The sequence below is a fragment of the Hyla sarda genome, chromosome 1 (genome assembly GCF_029499605.1).
Source record: "Hyla sarda isolate aHylSar1 chromosome 1, aHylSar1.hap1, whole genome shotgun sequence".
In the NCBI taxonomy this organism is placed as follows: domain Eukaryota; kingdom Metazoa; phylum Chordata; class Amphibia; order Anura; family Hylidae; genus Hyla; species Hyla sarda.
The window spans coordinates 551,103,059-551,130,594 of NC_079189.1; the positions used below are offsets into that span (position 1 = coordinate 551,103,059).

Below are 27,536 nucleotides of genomic sequence, written 5' to 3' on the forward strand. Positions count from 1 at the left end.
CAGCGCGGGCATCACAACATTCTACAGTGCGGGCATCACAACATGCTACAGCGCGGGCATCACAACATGCTACAGCGCGGGCATCACAACCTGCTACAGCGCGGGCATCACAACATGCGACAGCGCGGGCATCACAACATGCTACAGCACGTCCAGTTGCTGTTTAAACGTCTGTACAGACTAATAAAACCACATCTGCAGGCAGAGGATTCCACATCCTTATTGTTCTTAGTGTAAAAACCCCTTTCCTTTGCCTTAGACAAAATCTCCTTTCTTCCAGTCTAAATGTTGCTGAGTTGCCCATAGCAACCAATCAGATCTCTTCTTTCAATTGTAAAAAAGGCCTTGGTTGCTATGGGCAACTGGTCAACTTTTCCTCTGGACAGGTTTTGTAGTCCTGTGTGTAGTCCTGTTTATGTAAACATTCTAATATATTATACGTAAACTGCTTAAAATGTTTTATGATCTTTGTAATATTGATAGATCTGTTTAAACATATCCTATCTGTCCGAAGGGAAAGTCTTTGTGCGGACAGCCGTCTCCTAGATGGCTAAGCATTCCGTGCGGTGTCTGCAGAAAGAATGAACGTGCACATTCTTTCTGCGGAGACAGAAACAGAATTTCCGTGCTGGAAACATCTGGCATGGATATTCTGCCGTGAGCACAGCGCAGCAGAATCCTGTTGCATTCATCGAGTCTCTGCTACAGCGGAATGCCCGTGCCAAATTCTGCATTGGAAATTCTGACGTGTGAACATGGCCTATGAGTCTTAAACAAGGTTAGGACTGTATGATACATTTAATATTGTAAGTACCTTAAGCAACACCTTATTTTCTGTCCGCCAACACAAAATACTCTAATAGTGCCCCTCCCGAGACCAGACTCTGGATCCGCCCCTGCCTGCAGCACAGATGGCCCGGACCAGCTCACCCCTCCTTCCCGCCGAGGGGAGGTGAGTACAAAAGTAAAGGGGGTGGGGGGGGGGGGTCTGGATGATGACGAAGGCCGCAGTGGTCTTCAACCTGCGGACCTCCAGATGTTTCAAAACTACAACTCCGGGCATGCTGGGAGTTGTAGTTTTGAAACATCTGGAGGTCCGCAGGATGAAGACCACTGTTCAGACATTGACAGGTGGTGATGATGAAGGGGAGGGGGTGGACGTCAAGTGCTCTGCAGACGAACTACAATGCTCAGAAGAGGAGGAGCGCCATTAAGCTTTTGGATAGAGAAATTGTTTGGAATGGAAGTTGGGAGCAATGTGCGTTTACAAAGCCCCCCGTGGTGTCAGAACAGTGGACCCCTCACATGTGACCAACTAAACCCCTCACAGAATTTAATAAGGGGTGCAGTGAGCATTTACACCCCACTGGCGTTTGACAGATCTTTGGAACAGTAGGCTGTGCAAATGAAAAATCAAATTTTTCATTTTCACAGACCACTGTTCCAAAAATCTGTCAGACACCTGTGGGGCGTAAATGCTCACCGCACCCCTTATTACGTTCCGTGAGGGGTGTAGTTTCCAAAATGGGGTCACATGTGGGTATTAATTTTTTTGCGTTTATGTCAGAACCACTGTAAAATCAGCCACTCCTTTGCAAATCACCAATTTAGGCCTCAAATTTACATAGTGCGCCCTCACTTCTGAGCCCTGTTGTGTGCCCGCAGAGCATTTTACGCCCACATATGGGGGGTCCATTGTTCTGGCACCAAGGGGCCTTCAATTCTGGACAAATTTTCTCTTCAAAAGCCCAATGGTGCTCCTTCTCTTCTGAGCATTGTAGTGCACCAGCAAAGCCCTTTACATCCACTCATGGGGTATTTATATACTCAGAAGAAATGGTGCTACACACTTTGGGGGCTTTTTTCCCTATTTCCCCATGTGAAAATGAAAAATTTAGGGTAACACCAGCATTTTTGTGAAATTTAATTTAAATTTTTTTCATTTTCCTATCCAACTTTAACGAAAATTGTCAAACACCTGTGGGGTGTTAAGGCTCACTATACCCCTTATTATGTTCCGTGAGGGGTGTAGATTCCAAAATGGGGTCACATGTGGGTATTAATTTTTTTGCGTTTATGTCAGAACCACTGTAAAATCAGCCACTCCTTTGCAAATCACCAATTTAGGCCTCAAATTTACATAGTGCGCTCTCACTTCTGAGCCCTGTTGTGTGCCCGCAGAGCATTTTACGCCCACATATGGGGTATTTTTGTACTCCGGAGAAATTGCATTACAAATTTGGGGGGTCTTTTTTTCCTTTTACCTCTTTATGGAGCAACACCAGCATGTTAGTGTCAAAAATATATATTTTTTTACAATAACATGCAAGTGTAGACCCCAACTTTACCTTTTCATGAGGGGTAAAAGGAGAAAAAGCCCCCCAAATTTGTTAGGCAATTTCTCCCGAGTACGGAAATACCCCATATGTGGCAATAAATTGTTGCCTTGAAATAGGACAGTCCTCCAAAGTGAGAGAGCGCCATGCGCATTTGAGGCCTACATTAAGGATTTGCATGGGGACGGACCCGGATGCAAGAATTACACTTACCCCTGACACCAAAATTACCCTACGGCAGTGTTTCCCAAACAGGGTGCCTCCAGCTGTTGCATAACCCCCAGCCTACCAAGACAGTCAATGGCTGTCCGGCAATACTGGGAGTTGTTGTTTTGCAACAGCTGGAGGCTCCATTTTGGAAACAGTGCCGCACCAGATGTTTTTCATTTTTATTGGGGGAGGGGGGGGGGTAACTGTGTAGGGGTTTTATGTATATGTAGTGTTTTACTTTTTATTTGGTGTAGTGTAGTGTTTTTAGGGTACATTCACACTGGCTGAGGTTTACAGCGAGTTTCCCGCTGGGAGTTTGAGCTGCAGCGGAAAATTTGCTGCATCTCAAACTTTCAGCGAGAAATTCACTGTAAATCCGCCTGTGTTAATTCACATGTGGAGGGGGGGGGGGTGCAAACCTCCAGCTGTTGCAAAACTACAACTCCCAGCATGCCCTTTGGCTGTCGTGCATGCTGGGGGTTGTAGTTATGCAACAGCTAAAGGCACACTGATTGCATAACACTGAGAGTTTGTTACTTAACTCAGTGTTTCGCAACCAGTGTGCCTCCAGCTGTTGCAAAACTACAACTCCCAGCATGTATGGTCTATCAGTGCATGATGGGAGTTGTAGTTTGCAACAGCTGGAGGCACACTGGTTGTGAAACACTGAGTTAGGTAACAAACTCCGTGTTTTGCAACCTGCGTGCCTTCAGTTGTTGCAAAACTACAACTCTCAGCATGCACTTACAGCCGAAGGGCATGCTGGAACTTGAAGTTATGCAAAAGCTGGAGGCACACTACTGCAACTCCCAGCATGCCCTTTGGTTGTCCGTGCATGCTGGGGGTTGTAGTTATGCAACAGCTGGAGGCACAAAAATGTGCCTCCAGCTGTTGTATAACTACAACCCCCAGCATGCACAAACTACCAAAGGGCATGCTGAGAGTTGTAGTTGTGCCTTCTGCTGTTGCATAAAAACAACTGCCAGCATGCCCTTGTGCGCATGCTGGGAGTTGATGCTTAGCAACAGCAGGAGGCCAGCCTTACCTCCTGCTGCTGCGTAGTGAACATCTGTTCAGGATTACCCATTATCATTGGGTGTTAAGTGTTTTTAACTGTATGTCCATGTAACCTATATTTTTTGGTATTACACCTTGGCTCCATTCATTTCAATTGAAAATAGCTGCAATACCACACGCAACCTGAGAACAGATGTGGTGCTGTTTTCTGAAGAAATCAGTAGTAGTTCACCTCCAAGGTAAGTACACTACTGCCGTTCTTCTGAAATGCATTGAATTATAGGAGGACACAATGTACATTATACCATTTTGAATCAATATTGCAGCCACAAGTGTTTCCTGCGCACTTATGCCATATCCTCCTTCTACCAATAGAGCCAATAACGCAGTATTTCCCATTTACATAAACAAAGCTACATCAGTTATCAGGAGAGATATGCCAGAAATAGTTGTATGCTTACGTTGCTTATTGGAGGAAGTACAGTACTTGGGTACAAGTCTAATGTGCAAATAAATGTTTCATTAAATAAATATTATTCCAGATAGGTAACACTGCAGAACATGTTGGAAAGATTTATAAAAACGAGTGTAAAGTTAATCTTAGCTGCATTCTAACAGGATACTGAGGGCAGCAACTCCATGTCTCCTTTGCTCTACTTTTGATAAATTCTCCCAGTTGACTGTAAAAACCACTAAAATAAATAAGTAGGATGGATAAAAAGGCAAAAATGTTGTGGAAATTTATGTTGTGTATTACCTGGCTCAATACTTTATTTGGAGCCGAGTTATTATTATCACCAATATCATTATATTTAGAATCCAACTCTTGAATACTGTATTAAAGAATTTTGAATTAACATAGACGGCTACCTTTTAAAAAAAAAATTTAGAACCCTAAACCACTGCAGGACCTAATATGCACCTGCATGCCATGGAATGCCCATTGACGGCACAGTAAAATGCGGAATGCTTCATGTCCCCATAGTGGTGATATTGGTGATCAATATTGTAGCAGAATTGTAAGTGCAGATCAGAGTTGTACCTATCTGCAATTGCAGCTAAATGTTAATCTCTATTCAAGTACTAGCTGAGTACCTGGCATTGCCCGGTTTTTCCTTCCTAATCCTTTTTGGGAAGGAAATTCAACAAAGGAGGAAGCTTTTTACTTCATATCCCGTCCTCATATATTGTTGTCATATCCCAACCCCATATCCCATCCTCACATCTCAACCTCATATCCCGTCCTCATATACCAACCTCATATCCCGTCCACATATCCAGTCATCATATCTCAACCTCATATCCTGACCTCCTATCCCGTCCTCCTATCTCGACCTCATATCCCGTCCTCATATAACGTCCTCAAATCCCAACCTCATATCCCGTCCTCATATCCCATCCTTATGTCCCATCCTCATATCCCGTCCTCATATGCTGTCCTCATATCCCATCCTTATGTCCCATCCTCATATCCTGTCCTCAGTTGGGACTGATTTGTGATGAAGATATTGTAAGCTGAAAATAGAAGAGGACTTGGCTTTGTGGGACTGGGCGTGATTTGCAAACCAGACCAATGCGCAAAAAGGGTAGATAACAAAAGGATTGTGGATTAAAATGTGGGAGTGTCTTTGTGAGATGGGGTGTGGCTTGCAAGCTGGATTGACACATTCACCAGGAGATGCAGAGCGTAGCTTGTGGAGTAAGGTACTGGAAGTCTTATATACTTGCAGGGGACTTGAAACAAAAACCCATCTTTTATATAAGGGTGTAGGTAAGGGTTAATCTAACTATCATATCTTTTTATTTGACATATAAGTAATATGTATACCAGGTATTATTGAAATATCTCCAGCCGTACGGAAGTTATGTGGGAACATACATTTCCCTTTGATTTGCATGGGACTTTAAACAAAAACCTATATTTTAAACTATATTTTAAGTGGACATATAAGTAACATGTGACCAAGTATTTTCGAAATATCTCCAGCCGTTTGGAAGTTATGCAGTAACATATATTTCCCATAGACTTGTATGGAACTTTAAACAAAAACCCCGACCCTGGCAAATGGGGGTGAGTAAGGGTTAAATCACCTATCCTATGCTTGTTGTTGACATATAAGTAACATGTGTGCCAAGTTTCATGTTAATATCTTTAGCCGTTTGGAAGTGATGCTGGAACATACACACGCACACACATATTGAGTTTTATATATATATATATATATATATATATATATATATATATATATACATATACAGTGGTCCCTCAACATACGATGATAATCCATTCCAAACGGACCATCGTTTGTTGAAACCATCGTATGTTGAGGGATCCGTGCAATGTAAAGTATAGGACAGTGGTCTACAACCTGCGGACCTCCAGATGTTGCAAAACTAAAACACACAGCATGCCCGGACAGCCATCGGCTGTCCGGGCATGCTGGGAGTTGTAGTTTTGCAACATCTGGAGGGCCGCAGGTTGAAGACCACTGGTATTGGAGGTTATACTCACGTGTCCCCGCCGCTCCGGACCGTCACCGCTGCCCTGGATGTCGCCTTCCATCGCTGTCGCCGCATCCCCGGGGTGTCCCCGATGCTCCAGCAAGGCCTCTGCTTCCCCGGCATCCTCGCTCTCCGTCGCCGACACACACGCCGCTCCTATTAGAGCGTGCGCAGTGACGTGATGACGACGATGGAGAGCGCCGACGATGCAGGGGATCCCTAAGAGGATGCGCCGGAGCCCTGAGGACAGGTAAGTGTTCATCAGCAGACCACACGGGGCACTGTAAACAGCTATCCGGTTGCATCTGAAGCAGTCTGCGCTGCCGGATAGCCGTTTATGCGATGGCCCCGACATACAAAAGCATCGTATGTTAATGCTGCCTTCAACATGCGATGGCCTCTGAGAGGCCATCGTATGGTTAAATGATCGTATGTCAGGGCCATCGTAGGTCGGGTGGTCACTGTATATATATATATATATATATATATATATATATATATATATATAGATTATCAACTGAGACATGCCTTTATGGCACTATTTGGGGCATTGTCTTTTGATGTGCCCCTTCTAGAGGGTTTGGCTTTGACTTTTTAGCTTTTGTAAGTGTTTGACACATAAATTGCTCATAAAAAGGAATGGTCTCTGCAGAAATGAAAAATTATCTAGCATATCTAGGTGAGGATAATACGGTTGCCACCTTGACAGCTCGGGCCCTGGTCTTTACTTGAGGAAGGTTAATGCAAGTCAAATTCTTACTATACCAATGACAGGCCAGCCTCAGTATAGCATTCTAGGTGTCTTCTGGCCCATAGTACTGTGTTGTATTTATTATAGAAATGCCGACTTCACCAACATTATTAGTGGGATATTTTGCAATAGGATTATGTTGGCTGATGAATGAAATTCTCAGCTATGTTACTATGCTGAGTTTAAGGTAAATCAAGTGCTGGTTTATTTAGTATACACAATAGTATAGAGAAAATTTGGCATAAAAGAAAAATTATGTCGTTAAAGACCAAGCATACAGCACAATGTAGAAAATTTGAAATTCCCTATATACTGTAGGTTTCTAGTGGCGTATTCAGCAGGACATTCTGCTGTTTATCTTCACTCACTGACCACACTCCTGTATGTCTACACTCACTGACCACACTCCTGTATGTCTACACTCACTGACCGCACTCCTCTATGGCTACACTCACTGATCGCACTCCTCTATGGCTACACTCACTGATCGCACTCCTCTATGGCTACACTCACTGATCGCACTCCTCTATGGCTACACTCACTGACCACACTCCTGTATGTCTACACTTACTGACCGCACTCCTCTATGGCTACACTCACTGACCGCACTCCTCTATGGCTACACTCACTGTCCGCACTGTTGTATGGCTACACTCACTGACCGCACTCCTCTATGGCTACACTCACTGAACGCACTGTTGTATGGCTGCACTCACTGATCACACTTCTGTATGCCTACACTCACTGATAGAACTCCTCTATCGCTACACTCACTGACCGCACTGTTGTATGGCTGGACTCACTGATCGCACTGTTGTATGGCTACACTCACTGATAGAACTCCTCTATCGCTACACTCACTGACCGCACTGTTGTATGGCTGGACTCACTGATCGCACTGTTGTATGGCTGCAATCACTGACCGCACTGTTGTATGGCTGCACTCACTGACCACACTTCTGTATGTCTACACTCACTGATCGCACTCCTCTATGGCTACACTCACTGACCGCACTGTTGTATGGCTACACTCACTGACCACACTCCTGTATGCCTACACTCACTGATCGCACTCCTCTATGGCTACACTTACTGACCGCACTGTTGTATGGCTGCACTCACTGATCACACTTCTGTATGCCTACACTCACTGATAGAACTCCTCTATCGCTACACTCACTGACTGCACTGTTGTATGGCTACACTCACTGACCGCACTGTTGTATGGCTACACTCACTGATCGCACTGTTGTATGGCTGCAATCACTGACCGCACTGTTGTATGGCTGCACTCACTGACTGCACTGTTGTATGGCTGCACTCACTGACCACACTTCTGTATGTCTACACTCACTGATAGAACTCCTTTATCGCTACACTCACTGACAGCACTGTTGTATGGCTACACTCACTGACAGCACTGTTGTATGGCTACACTCACTGAGAGAACTCCTTTATCGCTACACTCACTGACCGCACTGTTGTATGGCTACACTCACTGATAGAACTCCTCTATCGCTACACTCACTGACCGCACTGTTGTATGGTTACACTCACTGATAGAACTCCTCTATCGCTACACTCACTGACCGCACTGTTGTATGGCCACACTCACTGAGAGAACTCCTTTATCGCTACACTCACTGACCGCACTGTTTTATGGCTACACTCACTGATAGAACTCCTCTATCGCTACACTCACTGACCGCACTGTTGTATGGCTACACTCACTGATAGAACTCCTCTATCGCTACACTCACTGACCGCACTGTTTTATGGCTACACTCACTGATAGAACTCCTCTATCGCTACACTCACTGACCGCACTGTTGTATGGCTACACTCACTGATAGAACTCCTCTATCGCTACACTCACTGTCCGCACTGTTGTATGGCTGCACTCACTGACCGCACTGTTGTATGGCTGCACTCACTGATCGCACTGTTGTATGGCTGCACTCACTGACCACACTTCTGTATGTCTACACTCACTGATCCCACTCATCTATGGCTACACTCACTGATCGCACTCCTCTATGGCTACACTCATTGAATGCACTGTTGTATGGCTACACTACACAGATATGAATAAAGCAGCTGATTTCGGGCTACATGCCCTCCTCCTGCACCCAATACAGGTCCTGGAAGCCCAGCTGGAAGAGGTCATCATTCTGCCCCAGCAGAAACATCTCATATGGCTCCAGCCTTCGGCTGTCCTCCCCATGGAGCTACATGTACAGGGCGCCTAGGGGCTGGATGGGGCTACAATGCAGCAGTTGCATGTGTAGCCGCTATGTCCGCCCTAGCTACAATAGTAACACAGTAACATTATCCCATATGCCTTGATGTCAAGGAAGGTCCTAGTCCAGTGACAAGACTAGTGACATTACAGTGCAATGATTGCGTGCCATACATACAGTGCAGGCTTGTCCTTCAACAATATATGGTGTGTCTGTTGCAATGTAGCAAGACTGTAGACATCGTAACCTGCATATTTTTCTTTAAATGCATTTGCTATATTGTATTGAAATCTTTCTGCCTGATACAGACCAGAATGTTACATTATTCTTCATGAAATAATGTAAAATTTCTTTGTAAACTCCCAAATAAATGTTACATTTACATGAAAAAAAAAATATATATAACTGTTGATCACTGGGTATCCCAGCAGTAGGGATGTCATGTGATTAGTTTATCCTTGGGTGACCTTTCTTTAAAAAAAAGAAAAAAAAATGGATTGTTCAAAGTGGGAATTGCCAAAATTGGGGGAGACTCTGCTGCCTAAACCTATTGTAGGGGAACTTACCTGGGGGCATAACCTACTAGGGCCACTACCTCCTGAGGACACTACCTACTTGGGGACATTACCTACCTGTAACTTCCATAAGCAACAACTTATTTTCTGTCCGCTAACACAAAATACTCTGATATTTCCCCTCCCAAGACTAGACTCTAGATTCGCCACTGGGATGGAAGGGGTGCTGGCTAGCTACTTGACTAACTACCTGGCTACCTAACTTTATACCTGAATACATAGAAACATAGAATGTGTCGGCAGAAAATAACCATTTGTCCCATCTAGTCTGCCCAATAATCTGAATCCTATCAATAGTCCCTGGTCCTATCTTATCTGAAGGATAGCCTTATGCTTATCCCATGCATGCTTAAACTCCTTCACTGTATTTGCAGCGACTACTTCTGCAGGAAGGCTATTCCATGCATCCACTACTCTCTCAGTAAAGTAATACTGAAATTACTTGTAAACCGTTGTCCCTCTAATTTAAAACTATGTCCTCTTGTGGTAGTTTTTCTTCTTTTAAATATCCTCTCCTCCTTTACCGTGTTGATTCCCTTTATGTATTTAAAAGTCTCTATCATATCCCCTCTGTCTCTTCTTTTTTCCAAGCTATACATGTTAAGGTCCTTTAATCTTTCCTGGAAAGTTTTATCCTGCAATCCATGTACTAGTTTAGTAGCTCTTCTCTGAACTCTCTTTAGAGTATCTATATACTTCTGGAGATACGGCCTCCAGTATTGCGCACAATACTCCAAGTGAGGCCTCACCAGTGTTATGTACAGCGGCATGAGCACTTCTCTCTTTCTACCGCTTATACCTCTCCCTATACATCCAAGCATTCTGCTAGCATTTCCTGCTGCTCTACTACATTGTCTTCCTACCTTTAAGTCTTCTGAAATAATGACCCCCTAAATCCCTTTCCTCAGATACCGAGGTCTGGACTGTGTCAAATATTCTATATTCTGCCTGAGGGTTTTTACGCCCCAGGTGCATTATCTTGCACTTATCCACATTAAATTTCAGTTGCCAGAGTTCTGACAATTCTTCTAGTTTTCCTTAATCCTTTTCCTTTTGGCATATCCCTCCAGGAACATCAACCCTGTTACATAACTTTGTGTCATCAGCAAAAAGACAAACCTTAACATCGAGACCTTTTGCTATACCACTAATGAAGATATTAAACAATATTGGTCCCAGTACTGATCCCTGAGGTACCCCACTGGTAATAAGACCTTGCTCTGAATATACTCCAAGGACTACAACCCTCTGTTGTCTGTCACTCAGCCACTGCCTAATCCACTCAACAATATGGGAATCCAAGCTCAATGACTATAGTTTGTTGATAAGTCTTCTATGTGGGACAGTGTCAAAAGCCTTACTAAAATCTAGATATGCGATGTCTACTGCCCCTCCGCTATCTATTATTTTAGTCACCCAATCAAAAAAATCAATAAGATTTGTTTAACATGATCTCCCTGAAGTAAACCCATGTTGTTTTTCATCTTGCAATCAATGGGATTTTAGATATTCCACAATCCTATCCTTTAGTAGGGTTTCCATTAATTTCCCCACTATTGATGTCAGACTTACTGGCCTGTAGTTGCTTTATTCCTCCCTACTACCTTTCTTATGAATGGGCACGACATTTGCTAAGTTCCAATCTTCCGGGACGACTCCTGTTACCAGTGATTGGTTAAATGAATCTGTTAAATGTTTTTGCTAGTTCACAGCTAAGCACTTTTAATCATTTTGGGTGTATCCCATCAGGCTCCTGTGACTAATTTGTCTTAAAGGGGTTATCCACCATAAGGTGATTATAGTACGTACCTGGCAGACAGTAATGGACATGCTTAGGAAGGATCTGCGCTTGTCTTGGGGCTAAATGGCTATGTCATGAGATTACCATAATACTGTGGCTAGCTGTTTGTGAACTGGTATTTCCTGATTGACTTCTCTTTTTTTTACTACAAATCCCACAATTCCATCTTCCTCCCTCCCACACATCAGCCACCCCACCCATTGAAACATAAATGAGCTGCATCCATTCAACTCAGTGTGGTTTTCAATCAGGGTGCCTACAGCTGTTGCAGATTGATCTCTCTCCCACCAAGCAATCCCTCTACCCATTGAAGCAGACAGGATCACTGTAATCAGTCATTTTGTATGCTGATAAAAATAAATATTGGAGTGAAAATCACAGAAGAATTGTGAGAAAACCGTCACACACAGGTACAGACACTATATTATGAACTACACTAACTTTACAGCCCCTGTAGCATAGTCAAATTAAAAAAAATCCTGGGATACTCCTTTTAATTTAGACAGCAAATGTAGAACTTCTTCCTCTGTAAAGACACATGCATCAATCGATTCATTAGTCTTCCTCCCTAATTGAGGTCCTTTTCCTTCTTTTTCTTCTGTAAAAACTGAACAGAAGTATTCATTAAGGAAGTCCGCTAGCCCTTCATTCTCTTCTACATACCTTCCTTCCTTTGTTTTTGATTTAGTTAAAAGAGGATGCCGCCAATCAGAAAAGATGTAATTGTGAGTCCCTAGATGTAACTGTAATCACTTATATGGTATACAGAACCTGTGTACAGCTGATATCTACTGCCATATGGCCCAGTATATAATCACTTATATGATATACAGATCTCTGTACAGCTGGTATCTACCGCTATATGGGCACTGTATACAATATCTATAGTATACAGATCTTGTATAGTATACTGGTCTGTGTATAGTGGTTTTATTCAGTAAAGTATTGCGGTATTATCCAGCTATTGTGTGGTGGTATATATTTCCTCCTATAATGGTATTATTGGGCATGTAAAATTATTTTACCTGCGTTAAAGTGTTTCTTTAAAAAAATAAAAATAAATATATGTGTGTGTATAAATATATATATATATATATATATATATATATATATATGTATATAAATTTTAGTTTTTTTTTGTGTGTAGGGGTGGTGGAGGGATTTGGGTGGAATAGGGTCATGGCAGAAGGGTGACCAGCGGTGGAGCCTCTCAGAAGGGGGTCCTAAGTGTTGTCAGTCCGCCTCTGGAGAGGCTGCATGCAGACTCAAACACAACAATGAATACTAGCAAATAGAGGGCCTCCTATGCTAATGGAATATATAGATACCCCATATAAATTAAGTGCAGCAACCACAATGTTGCTAGAAGTGGAATAGGCATTTCTTTAACCTGCAAGCCTACAATAGAACAAAACTAGAAATTAGATAATACAGAGAGGCACCTGTCCTACCAATGGTAGGCCAGAAGAAAACAAGATGGTTGTGAAGCTTGGGGCTCTTTATATAGGCTCATGCTCAATCCATTTAAAACCAACTTGTCCTATCAGTTTGCAGGATGAAGAAATTCCCGATATGTGATGCTCCGGAATAGGGACGTAGAGGAATGTAGTATCTATCTCCAAATAAAAAGCAATTATTGAGAATAAATTCTGACTTATACCAGCAAATCCTCAAGGATCTGTCAGTGAGCTGAATCTCAAGAGTACACGAGTCATACAGAAAGACAACACGTCCTTCTACTGCAGAATGGTTAAAGAAAATTAAAAGTTAAAGTTTTGGAATAGCCATGTCAAAGTCTTGACCTCAATCCAATCGAAATGTTGTAGAAGGACCTAAGGCAAGCCGGTCATAAATATCAAAATTTCGGAACTTTGAAGCATCACTGCATAAACAGCATTGTCTCTTTTTGCCTATAGTTGTGTGAAAATTAAATAGTAAATAATTGGGGTCATTTCAGATACATGGAACATCTATACCATGCAGATAAACTCTGCAGAAAAGAAATGAACTTACTTTACTGAGTCCAACAAGATTTACTATAAGTATAAACTTCCTTGTGCTCCCTTTAATCCCGATGCTGTATTACCGTACGTCCTTTGGCCATCTTACAATACACTGGATCATCTGTCTAAATCCCCTGTGAATGATTTTTAAATCGTCCTGTCTACGTGTATTTGCACAGCAAACAGGGGAGCTGAACATCCCATGGACCATTCTGGGAGACGGTTACAATGCAGTTCACTATGTTGGTATTTTCTTTCTTGGAGCTCAACTTCTATGACGTTCAACGCTGGTCTACAGAAAGTAAACCACTTAACCCCATCAGCAGTAAAGTGAAAGAAGGGCCGTCAAAGACGTAAGCAGTAAGAAGAAAGGGGATAGAGAAAATAAATGTAAAGTATTCTTGAAGGGTGAAGAAGTATAGATGTAGCGTCTTTATTGTGCTCCAGTGGATGTGAATAGCTTCATGGTGCCAACATAAATGAATGAAAATATATGCGTCACCTCAGGAGTAGCACGTCAGTAGAGGGATGACGGAGGTAAAAGGGGTTTTAGGAGACAACAGTTTCCATACCTCAATATGATCAAAGGGATCTTTCAGAAACGTATCTATATGGTGCAATTACAAATGACATCCGGGAGCAATGCATGACGTCTTTTATCCTATTGTTCCCTGAATGGCTATACATTGAGCTGGGGCACACACAGAGAGCAGAGGGCCCCCTAACAAGAATAGTACAGTGATCCCTCAAGTCACATTATTATTGGTTAGAAAACGAAAAATACTGTATGGAAAACTAGTAATTGGTTCCAAAGTCTCCAAAATGTCATCCAAAACTAATTAAAAAAAGTAAGATTAAACTAATAATGATACAGTAAAAGCAACTGTACAAATAAAAGTTTGAAAGAGATGTCAGAAGTTCCAAATTAGTTACAGGTTAGGTGCTTCATCATAGTCCTGTACAGTACTTACATTGTACCAGAAAAATAAAATGGTACAGTCCTGGCACAGGTAGAAGAGCAGTGCAGTACTGCACTCTACTGTAGGGAGGCGCTACTAGACAGCTAGTGAGTGCATGTAAATCAGTAATACAGGTGTTTTACCAGTAATATGCCTACTGTGATTGGTTGGATCAAGTATAGTTTCAACCCACAGTGGTCCAGAAAAAACATTTTATGTTAAAAATATTGTAACCTAAGGCCATTGCAACTTGAGGGACCACTGTATGAGCTCTCAAATTAAACAACACCTCCGTATGAAACTGCACCCCCCCTTGTTTTTCTAAGGGCGCAGTCACAAAAATTGTGCTTCTAAACTGTTCATTTTTTCAGAGAATTTCACAGAATTTGAATTTCTGAGGCATGTGCACGGTGCAAAAAAAAAATCCCATTGAAAACAATGGGAGGCAACTGCACCGGAATTTATGCACCCAGAAATTCTGTAGTGTGGACGTACCCTAACAATCCACAATTATTTTGGCCCAGGTTTTATAAGCTCTCACTGCTACACAAGAACAGGGGTTCTTTGTCTCCTGTGTTAATGGAGCAATGGCCATGCCTGCACACTGCAACTCCATTCACCCTCTGTTGTCCCAGAAAGCTTTCAGTGGTAGCTCTTGGAGTTTCAAACCTCTGTATTATATATTTTTTTACAGACCAGAGAGTCCATAACATCTCACTTATAGGACGGAATACATTGATATACTATTGCACCCTCATGTAAAACTCACACCATCATACATCAAAGATACAACTCAAATAATGAAAATCATTGAAACCATACAATGACATCCAAATTGGTGCCTCGCCACTCTTGATGTAAGCTCATCATATATATCCATCAATCATACACAAGGCATCGAGGCAATTAATCACTGTTTATCTAAAAGTAATACTTCCCCGGAACATATCATTTTCATCCTTCAAGTGATTCATTATATCCTTACACATACATTTTTCCATTTCGATGATCAGTTTTACCTTCAAATACTTGGAACCGCTATGGGGACCAAGTTCATGCCCAGTTTCGCAAATGTATTTATGGCGTACTGGGGGAATTAATGATCTCCCCCACCTGGATGTGAACCTGGTCCTCTGGAAGCGTTATAGACAATATCATCATCATTTGGAAAGACACATCATGATCCCTCCAAATTTTTGTCAAACATCTAAATCAGAATACATTCAATTTACAATTTACCCCCAACATCAGCACACAATAGATAGATTTTTTAGATATCACCATTCAAGTACAAGGATCTAAATTAATATGCAACACCTACCACAAACCTTTAGCTAAAAATGGTTATAAACCATTCCGTATGGTCAGTTTAGACAAATCGAACGCCCCTGTACAGACACACCACAATTTTATCACGAATCCAATCCAACCAATCCATCCAAACCAATCCAACTCACAAACCAATTTCAACAAAAACATTATCCAATACAACTTCTTGAAGACTCATTCAACAAAGCAAAAGAACAAAACAGAGAATCCTTCTTTACATATAAACCACCCCAAACACAAGATAACACACAACATACAGCTAAACTTGTTCTGCCTTTCAATACAGCACATCATCAAATCAAAAGAATTAATAATAAACACTGGCATTTATAACAAACAGACAAAATACTAGGACCTTCTCTACCCCCACAAGCACCTATTGTTTCACCAAAGCACCAAACTTAGCTTTAAAAATTTCCTTCACAACAAAATTCACAAAAAAGGTAAAGCAACATAACTATCCATCCACAATATCAGGGGCAAAAGGTTCCTTTAAATGTATGCAAAGTAACAACTGTAAAATCCCATCTTTTCCCAGAAAAACTGAATGGGTTATATTAAATTCAAACAACACAATACACACTATCAAAGAACTACTAACATGCAATAGCAAAAACATAATATACATAATACAATGTCCTTGCAAAAAGTAATACATTGTACGAACATCAAGAACTTTGAAAAAAACGTACAGTGGTCCCTCAAGTTACAATATTAATCGGTTCCAGGACGACCATTGTATGTTGAGACCATAGCTCTATGGAAACCTGGTAATTGGTTCTGAAGCCACCAAAATGTCATCCGAAAATAGGAAAAAAGTGAGGATTAAAGAAAAATAAGTAGATGACTAATACAGATAAAGCAAATCCTTACATATACAGTGACCCCCCGACTTATGATGGCCCTGACATATGATCATTTCAACATATGATGGCCTCTCAGAGCCCATCGTATGTTGAAGGCAGCATCGACATATGATGCTGCTGGGTGTTGGGGCCATCGTACAAACAGCTATCCGACAGCGCTGACAACTTCAGCAACTGACAGATAGTTGTTTAATGTGCCCCGTGTGCCCCGTTCTGCCTCCTGTTACTCACATGCTGTCCTACTAACTCACGCAGGCTTCCACTGTGAGCTCCGTGTAAGCCCCGCCCCCCCAGTGCAGCCATAGCCAATAGCCTGCAGCCTCTTGCTGCAGGCATCCAATGAGCTGCTGGCTGTCCTCCCCTTCCTTTCCTATAGAGCTGTAGTTGGCAGGATGGTAATGGAGGACATTCTGTCCCCCCTGAAGGTATTTAAAGAACTGTACAGTACTGTATGCGATGTCACACATCACATACAATACATATACACACTATACACCCCATACATCAATGTTTTCCTATCAGTGTGCCTCCAGCTGTTGCAAAATTATAACTCCCAGCATGCCCAGACAGTCAATGGCTGTACATGCATGCTGGGAGTTGTAGTTGTGCAACAGCTGGAGGCACACTGGTTTGTTAAACACTCCCCATACACTCCACATACAATGGTCATCCCAGAACCAATTGGCAGTTTCCCATAGAGATATGTATTCAACATACAATGGTTCCGAGGCCCCAGAACCAATTACCATTTTTACATAGACATATGTACTCGACATATGATGGTTTCAACATATGATGGTTCTCCTGGAACCAATTAATATCATATGTTGAGGGACCACTGTAAAAGTAAGAATGATCTGCTGGGAGCTGTAAATCACTGTCTATGTCAGTGTTTCCCAACCAGTGTGCCTCCAGCTGTTGCAAAACTACAACTCCCAGCATGCCCGGACAGCCGCTGGCTGTCCGGGCATGCTGAGAGTTGTAGTTTTGCAACAGCTGGAGGCACCCTGGTTGGGAAACAAAGGATTAAGTAGAGGACAGGAGCTTCTTCAGGGTCCTATACAGTACACACAGTGTCCCAAATGGAGCAGCTAACCCTGGCACAGGTAAGGAGCAGTACAGAACTTGTAGTTCCTCCCTGTACTGTCGGGGGCGCTACCAGACAGCCAGTCAGTGCATACACTTCAGTAATAGAGGTGATTTACCAGTAAAATGCCCATTCTGATTGGATGGTTCTTCTGGCCATTGACAGGTATCACAGATCTGGACTGTCTGTACATTGTATGTTGAGTCTGGTTTCAAGTTACGATGGTCCAGAAAAGACCATTGTATGTTGAAACTATTGTATGTTGAGGCCATTGTAAGTTGAGGGATCACTGTATAATTGAACATTTCTACAACATAAGAGGGTTTGAAAAACACACATTATCCGCACACTACGAAGAATGTCACAATAGCCATATTAGGGGCACTACCTTTGCAGCTCTCCAGTCGGTTCAACCCGATTGGGAGGAAAGAATTTCATTGATAAAATGTCTAGGTCAGAATCCAAAATGATATATTAGATGGATAAATTATTACCGGGAGGCCTCAATGCAGAACTGGAAATATTTGGATTTTTGTAGTTGGAGGCTGCGTATCCAGTGCTTTGACTCTTCCCGCTCAGGAGCCTCCTCTTGCCTCTGATTCCAATAACCACCTTTTTGATCCCATTTTTTTTAAAGGTATCACAATATGGACATTACAATAAGGCCATCTAGCTTTTTTAATGTTCATATCCTCACTCATTTAGTCATCTCTTACTCATTCACTTTTGAATATTTTCAAAAGCCACCATGCTGCCCTTAGCATACATCTGCTATGCATGGTTGCTAAAATTGTCAGAGATGTCAGCAGAGAGCACTGTGCTCGTGATGTCATCAGTGTTCCAAAAAGAAAGGAATTTCCTCTGTAGCATTCAGCAGCTAATAAGTACTGGAAGGATTAAGATTTTTTTTTTTTTAAGTAATTTACAAATTACTTTCTGCCACCAGTTGATTTAAAAGAAAAAAGGTTTTCACCGGAGTACCCCTTTAAACCACCCCTATATAAGACTGCTATATTTCCCCTTATCCATACAGCTGTTGAAAAAGGAGCTAAGAGAGCTCCGAAATGTGTTTAGCCTTAATAATCTATTATATTTTCATATTGCACACCATTACTGTGCCTCGATCTTCATCAAAGTCTGGACTTTCCTGCGCTCAAGCGCACAAGGAGAACACTGCCGACGATGCCATCATTCCACCAGACCTCTCCGTGCTCGCGGCTTAACCCGTTAACCATGGAACGGCTAGGCACATCCGCTGGGGTAATTGCAGAGCTACGAGGGACCCGGCAGGAGCGGTGAGAAGTATGCAGAACATCATGTATGTATGGCGCTACTTTATATTCTCAAACAGGAACTATAAGAGGCGCATAGCGCTACAACTTTCCTCTATTGGACTTTACCATACCTTTTTACAGGATTATCACATTTAAAGCGTACAACATCACGTTTTTGTATGGACTCCAGTAGACAACTGTGACACAAAAACCCTGTCCGACCCTTTGAATGGCAATGGTTAGTAACCTGTATGATGACAACCAATTGCCCCAGTATGCTTACGCACAGGATCATGCACAGCCACAGTATACCGGGTATTTGTAAATTTGGAAGACTGCTGTATGAGATTGTTCATAAGCGTATATATATATATATATATATATATATATATATATATATATATACCATGATCCCTTCTAGAGGTCTAAATATAAGGGCCTCGCCTTTTACTATAAGGAAGAACAAGACCTCCTAAATCAACAGCTAGAAAAACACCATCACCATACTAAGACAGTTCTCCTTTATTAAAGGGGTACTCCGGTGGAAAACTTTTTTTTTTTTTTTATTGACTGGTGCCAGAAAGTTAAACAGATTTGTAAATTACTTCTATGAAAAAATCTTAATCCTTCCAGTACTTATTAGCTACCGAATACTACAGCGGAAATTCTTTTCTTTTTGAAACCCAGAGCTGTCTGCTGACATCACGAGCACAGTGCTCTCTGCTGACATCTCTGTCCATTTTAAGAACTGTCCAGAGAAGCATATGTTTGCTATGGGGATTTTCTCCTACTCTGGACAGTTACTAAAATGGACAGAGATGTCAGCAGAGAGCACTGTGGTCATGATGCCAGCAGAGAGCACTGTGTTTCAAACAGAAAAAAATACACAAGGAGGAGGTTTGTTACAGTGTGTCACCCCAGTAGTAAGGTGATTACATGAAGATGAGGGTTATTACAGTGTGCCATCCCAGTAGTAAGGTGATTATATGAGGAGGAGGTTTGTTACAGTGTGTCATCCCAGTAGTAAGGTGATTACACGAGTAGGAGGTTTGTTACAGTGTGTCACCCCCAGTAGCAGGTGATTACATGAGGAGTGGGTTTGTTACAGTGTGTCACCCCAGTAGCAGGTGATTACATGAGGAGGAGGTTTGTTACAGTGTGTCACCCCCAGTAGCAGGTGATTACATGAGGAGTGGGTTTGTTACAGTGTGTCACCCCAGTAGTAAGGAGATTACATGAGGAGGAGGTTTGTTAAAGTGTGTCACCCCAGTAGTAAGGAGATTACATGAGGAGGAGGTTTGTTACAGTGTGTCACCCCAGTAGCAGGTGATTACATGAGGAGGAGGTTTGTTACAGTGTGTCACCCCAGTAGCAGGTGATTACATGAGGAGGAGGTTTGTTACAGTGTGTCACCCCAGTAGTACGGTGGGGCGTGTCAAAGGGCGGAGCCAATGGGCAGAGTCAATGGGTGGCAAAATTAGCTTTCACCTAGGGTGACAAAAATCCATTCACCAGCCCTGCCCATAGACTTATATTATGAGTCCGTCCTGGTCATGTAACACAAAGCTGGGAGAACACATAAAGCGTGCGTTTCTCCCTGCTCATTTTTGTGATCGGTCTATGACCAATCAAATTTCTTTCTTTTTTTTCATGACCGTGCCCATTTAGATTTTATTAATAAACTTAACAGCTAGTTACATCACAGTATCATGTAATCATTTGCTTATATTTCTAGGTGCCCAGCTGTATTGACACCGGCTGGTATTGTTGTGATATTTATTTATTTATATTTACGAATACGTAACTGTAATAAAACAAATGGCAACAATAGATTCAAAATTCAGTGCAAAACAATGGCCTACATGGGCAATCTAAAGGACTGGCGACTTAATTTTCCTGCAATATTTGCATGTGCATAATAAGATTGTAAAAGCAATTAGGGTGCAAGAATTCCTTGCTGTGCAACCCTTTAAATCAGTGTTTCCCAACCAGGGTTCCTCCAGCTGTTGCAAGACTATAACTGCCTGCATGCCCGGACAGCCTTTGGCTGTTCGGGCATGCTGGGAGTTGTAATTTTCCAACAGCTGGAGGCTCCCTGGTTGGGAAACACTGCCTGAAAAAATGAAGAAGATAAAATAAAAAATGTAGCCTTGGTTAGAACAGTGTTTTCCAAACAGTGTGTCTCCAGCTGCTGCAAAACTACAACTTCCAGCATGCCCGGACAGCCAAAGGCTGTCCGGGCATGCTGGAAGTTGTAGTTTTGCAACAGTTGGAGGCACCATGTTTGGAAAACACTGTTTAGGTCTAATGATTTCTACAAAAAATCTGCTGGAAGATTTCTGTTACCACAAATGCAATAAGCGACAGACCATTTGTATCAATGACAACTGAATTTTTCAATACATGAAATCTCTGCACAGTACCGGGATTCACCAATCAGATCTCCTCCTATATCACTATGACAGATCAGAAGAATTATAAAAAAATTTAAAATAAATGGTGTTTAAAAGCATGTCCGGACTAGAGCTTTAGATATAATAAATACATCAAATGAAAAATCAATCAATTCATCAAGAAAAAATAAATAAAAACATTTCATGAATAAATGAATGAACAAATAAAAAAAATACATGAACAAATAAATAAATAAGCAAATCCAATATTGATTAATAAAAATATATGTTCCAAATGAAGGCATTGCAAAATATTATATAATACATTTCATAACTTACAACATAACAATACCAACTACTGCATAACAAATGCACAAATACAGTGAATGAATTAGAACAACAGTGTCCTCATGTATCCATCTCTGAATTCAGATTGTACCGAGAAGACAACAGTTTCATCTATCTATCTCTGTCATGCTGGGCTGGGAATTCAATCCCTATGCAATGTTTGCTCAGGAAAGCATGAGGCACTTAGGAATGTATACACACACATGTAGAAGTAGCAGAGCTGAGCTTGTCACTGGCACAGCTCTGTTATCTATGGTTGGGGGACTGGATTGCAGGTGAACATGAAGATGCTTTCCTATAAAGCTGTGCTACCACTAGGACAGACATAGTCTTCAAAGTCACATATATACAGGATCTATCATTATATCTATCTATCTATCTATCTATCTATCTAATATCTATCTATCTAATATCTATCTATCTCATATCTATCTATCTTTTTATCTATCTCCTATCTATCTATCTCATATCTATCTATCTCGTATCTATCTATCTCATATCTATCTATCTTTTTATCTATCTATCTATCTAATACCTATCTATCTATCTCATATCTATCTATCTAGATCTATCTCATATCTATCTATCTAAATCTATCTCATATCTATCTATCTCATATCTATCTAACTATCTCATATTTATTTCATATCTATCTCATATCTATCTATCGATCTATCATATATCTAATAATATATCTATCTCATATATATCTATCTATATCTATCTATCTATCTATCTATCTCATATCTATCTATCTATCTATCTATCTGTCATGTCCATCTTTCATGTTTATCAATCTATCTATCATGTCTATCTTTCATGTTTATCTATCTATCTATCTATCTATCTATCTGTCATGTCCATCTTTCATGTCTATCTATCTAGAGTTCCAAAGAAGCAGCACATCTGCCAGGTAGCAATAAAAGATGTATAGGTGCAGTCATAGGAGGCTTGGTTAGGGACCCCAACTTCAATAAAATAGAAAAAAACGCAGCACACAAAGTGTCTTAAGTGCAAAAAAGTGCTATTTATTCCATCTCCAGCAAGAGATAAAAAAAAAAAAGTGCAACGTTTCAGTAGTCTTGCACCACCATGCTTGAAGATGAAGGGGTGAGACCACCAAAACATTGCACTTATTTTTTTTATCTCTTGCTGAAGATGGAATAAATAGCACTTTTTTGCACTGAAGACACTTTGTGTGCTGCGTTTTTTTCTATTTTATCTATCTATCTATCTATCTATCTATCACATATCCATTTATATCATATCTATCTATCACATATCCATTTATATCATATCTATCTATCACATATCCATTTATATCATATCTATCTATCACATATCCATTTATATCATATCTATCTATCTCATATCTATCTATCTAATATTTATCTATCTACTTCTCTATCTCATAGCTATCTATCTATATCATATCTATCTATCTCATATCTATCTATCTAATATTTATCTATCTACTTCTCTATCTCATAGCTATCTATCTATATCATATCTATCTATCTATATCTATCTATCTATCTAATCTATTAATAACCATATATTATTGAAAATAACTTTATTAGCAATCTATGGACAATCACATATACAATAAGGAATACATTCACCATACATAACAGTACAGGTTCCCTGTGCTGAATACATCATACTACATGCTACACCAATACTCCTGCATACAAAAACCTATCACCTGTACAGACACATGTGAGGCCAATGCACAGACTTACATGGTCCAGCTCCTGGCAGCAGCTTGGCAGGCTCATGGTCAGGCAGTGCCACTTGTCCCTCTGCCCATGCAGCTCACAAGAATGCATGTAGTCAGTGCATGGCTAATAAGAGCCAGTGCAGACTGTGCCCAGAAGTCACCTCTGTTGTCCCAGCAGGAGGCTGGTGACACCTTTTCATAAGCCCTGTGCCCTCCCACTCTAGCCAGTGACAACTCCTCCCAGCACTGGGAACTACTGGAACTGTGTGTTTGCTTCTCAGCACTTGTATCGCCTGGCGGCTGCCAAGTTCTTTGACGGAAGCAGGTTAGATAATGTCACATAACTTATTGGCTGCAGTGTGACAGGCTGTAATGTCTGCACCTGAGCCTAAACCTGACATAACCTTTGTAGGGGAAACAGACACATTTCCTTATTCCTTATTTCCCAAACAGGGTGCCTCCAGCTGTTGCAAAACTACAACACCCAGCATGCCCGGACAGCCGTTGGCTCCATCGCTGTCGCCGTGTCCCCGTCGCTCCGGAACGCCTCTGCTGCCGGCCGGGTATCCTTGCTCTCCGTCGCCGTCATCACGTCATTAAGCACGCCGACGCACGTACTCGACGACGTGATGACGAGGAAGGAGAGCGCCGGCATACAGGGGATCCCTGAACGGAGAAGACACCGAGGAGGCAGGTAAGGTCCCTCCCGGTGTCCTGTAAGCACTAACCCGGCTATTCAGTCGGGCTGTTCGGGACCGCCGCGGTGAAATCACGGCGGTCCCGAACAGCCCAACTGAACAGCCGGGTTAGTGTCACTTTCCCTTCAGACACGGCGGTCAGCTTTGATCGCCGCGTCTGAAGGGTTAATACAGGGCATCACCACGATCGGTGATGTCCTGTATTAGCCGCGGGTCCCGGCCGTTGATGGCCGCAGGGACCGCCGCGATAGGGGTGTATTCGCTGTATAAGATGCACCGACTTTTCCCCCCCAGTTTTGGGGAAGAAAAAGTGCGTCTTATACGGCGAAAAATACGGTAGTTCATATGGTTAAAAAAAAAGACCAGAGTCCATTAATTTCAACCTATATCCCTATTGTGTCCCTACTGTGTGGATCCAGAAGAAGGCAATAAACCCTTATGAGGCGGATGGCTACTGCCCCGTACTAAGGGGAAAAATTCCTTCCCAACTCGAAATAAGGCATCAGAATAAATCCTTGGATCAACGTTCTGTCCCTATAAATCTAGTTTCCATAATCGGTGATGTTATTATTCTCCAGTAATGCATCCAGACCCTTTTTGATCTTTTGTAGAGTTCACCATGACCACCTCCTCCGGAAGAGAGTTCCACAGTCTCACTGCTCTTACAGTAAAGAACCCCCATCTGTGCTTGTTACTTGGATGGGTGAATAAAAACCACGCTATTTCACGTTACTCTAGAGTGCCGCTTCTTTATCCAGTGGATTTTCTTGCCTCTAAACGTAGAGGATGCCCCCTTGTTATAGATACAGTCCTGGGTATAATTAGACCATGGTAGAGATCTCTGTACTGCCTTAAAGGGGTTATCCAAGAAAAAAAACTTTTTTTTTATATATATCAACTGGTTCCAGAAAGATTTGTAAATGACTTCTATTAAAAAAAATCTTAATCCTTTCAGTACATATGGGCTGCTGAAGTTGAGTTGTTCTTTTCTGTCTAAATGCTCTCTGATGACACCTGTCTCAGGAACCGCCCAGTTTAGAAGCAAATCCCCATAGCAAACCTCTACTACTCTGTGCAGTTCCCGAGACAAGCAGAGATGTCAGCAGAGAGCACTATTGCCAGACAGAAAAGAACAATTCAACTTCAGCAGCTGATAATTATTGAAAGGATTAAGATTTTTTAATAGAAGTAATATACAAATCTGTTTAACTTTCTGGAGCCAGTTGATATAAAAAAAAGTTTTTTCCTGGAATACCCCTTTAATATACTTATACATAGTTATTAGGTCACCTCTCAGCCTTCCTTTTTTTTAAACCAAATTACCATAATTCAGATAAAAACTATTTGGGTACTAGAGTCCTCCCATTTCCCTTATTACTCTGATTTGGAAACACTGGCTTAGAGTAGTGCCCATATTTATGGTGAATACTTTAAGGGGGGAATTTACATGTGCCAGGCTTAGAGGGATACTCCAGACATGCAAAACCTCTTACCTCTGAGCGATCCGCCCCCACTTTCTGAGACAAACAGGAAGTCCCGCCTCAGCTGGTGATTGGCAGAGTGGGTCATCACTCCTGAGACCAGTTTGTGGGGGCCGGAGTGCTTAGAGGCAAGAGATGGGCCCCGTTCTGGATATCGTGGAGGGTCCCAGTGGTCAGACCCCCCTGCAATCAGACTTTTATCCCATATACTGTTGATAAGTTTGGCTGATCAGGACCATCGCGATAAAAGATAGCACGCGAGCGGAGGTCCTCTCACCTGTCTCCGTAGCGTCCGATCGGCAATTGATTGCTCCAAGCCTGAGATTCAGGCTTGAGCAATCAACCGCCTATAACACTGATGAATACAAAGCTATGGCTTTGCAGTGATCAGTGTAAAAGATCAGTGTGTGCAGTATTATAGCCCCCTATGGGAGCTATAACACTGCAAAAAAAAAAAAAAAGTGAAAAAAATAAGTTAATAAAGGTCATTTAACCCCTTCCCTATTTGAATCATTCCCCCATTTCCCATGAAAAAAAAATTGAAAATAAAAAACATAAGTGGTATTGCCGCGTGTGGAAATGTCCGAATTGTAAAAATATATTGTTAATAAAACCGCACGGTCAATGGCGTATGTGCAAAAAAATTCCAAAGTCCAAAATAGTGTATTTTTGGTCACTTTTTATATTCATAAAAAGCTATCAAAAAGTCTGACCAATACAAAAATGGTACCGATAAAAACTTCAGTTCACGGCGCAAAAATGAGCCCTCATACCGGCCCGTACACAGAAAAATTAAAAAGTTATAGGGGTTAGAAGATGAGAATTTTTAACGTGTAATTTTTCCTGCACCAGCTTAGATTTGCATCATTTATGCCATTTACCAGTATTAACTATAGTAAATCTGTTAGACAATGGAGGCAGCTTCCCCTTTTACACAAAGCCCTGCCCTGCGGAGAAGGTGGCGTAACCCTGGCGGAAAGTAGGAAACTTTTTTAAGCCAAAAAAATGTCATCTAATATATAATGTCAATAGTAATCCCCACTTTCCTCCCAGAGTAGACTATCTTCATAATGCAGCATACACAACAGCCACAGTGTTTTCTTTCCTTGTGAAATTGCAGCTACAGTCAGGGTTGCTAACATATAATTCTCATTCAACCAACAGCTCTCTCTCCCAACTTATAGGAAAATGAGTCCCTGACAGACACCTTGGAGATGGCATCTGTTATCTCCCAGGGAATCAAAGGATCAGGCATATTGTAGGCACATCTTTCATGGACAGCTGATCCTGCAAAATTAGTAGGTTCAGCGAGGGCTGGTGCAAGTATTTTTGCCACCCTAGGCGAAAGCTAATTTTGCCGCTCCTTGACACCGCCCATTGGGTCGGCCCTTTGACAAACCCCACCTTACTACTGGGGTGACACACCTCCTCCTCATGTAATCACCTTACTACTGGGGTGACACACTGTAACAAACCTCCTCCTCATGTAATCACCTTACTACTGGGGTGACACACCTCCTCCTCATGTAATCACCTTACTACTGGGGTGACACACTGTAACAAACCTACTCCTCATGTAATCACCTTACTACTGGGGTGACACACCTCCTCCTCATGTAATCACCTTACTACTGGGGTGACACACTGTAACAAACCTACTCCTCATGTAATCACCTTACTACTGGGGTGACACACCTCCTCCTCATGTAATCACCTTACTTCTGGGGTGACACACTGTAACAAACCCACTCCTCACTGATTTCCTTAAAACAGGGGTGACCCACTGTAACAAACCTCCTCCTCATGTAATCTCCTTACAACTGGGGTGACCCACTGTAACAAACCTCCTTCTCATGTAATCACCTACTACTGGGGGGACAAACTGTAACAATACTCCTCCTCTTGCAACGGGCAGAGTGGCACCCCATCAAGAGGGCGCTCTAAGC

General features: G+C 41.9%; 1 protein-coding gene across 3 annotated transcripts in view; it reads right to left on the bottom strand.

Annotated features, from left to right (window-relative positions):
* PDE8B (phosphodiesterase 8B) overlaps window positions 1-27,536 on the bottom strand; it is a 329,639-nt gene that overhangs the window by 227,038 nt on the left and 75,065 nt on the right. The window contains exon 1 of one of the 3 annotated variants that reach the window (XM_056541688.1): window positions 23,434-23,492. The exons of 1 other annotated variant lie outside the window; for it this stretch is intronic. In XM_056541688.1, coding sequence (XP_056397663.1) covers window positions 23,434-23,469 — 36 coding nt within the window. In that variant the 5' untranslated portion in view covers window positions 23,470-23,492. Of the gene's footprint in view, window positions 1-23,433; window positions 23,493-27,536 lie in introns of those variants that run through there. One more of the 3 variants, XM_056541692.1, reaches the window with a different exon arrangement.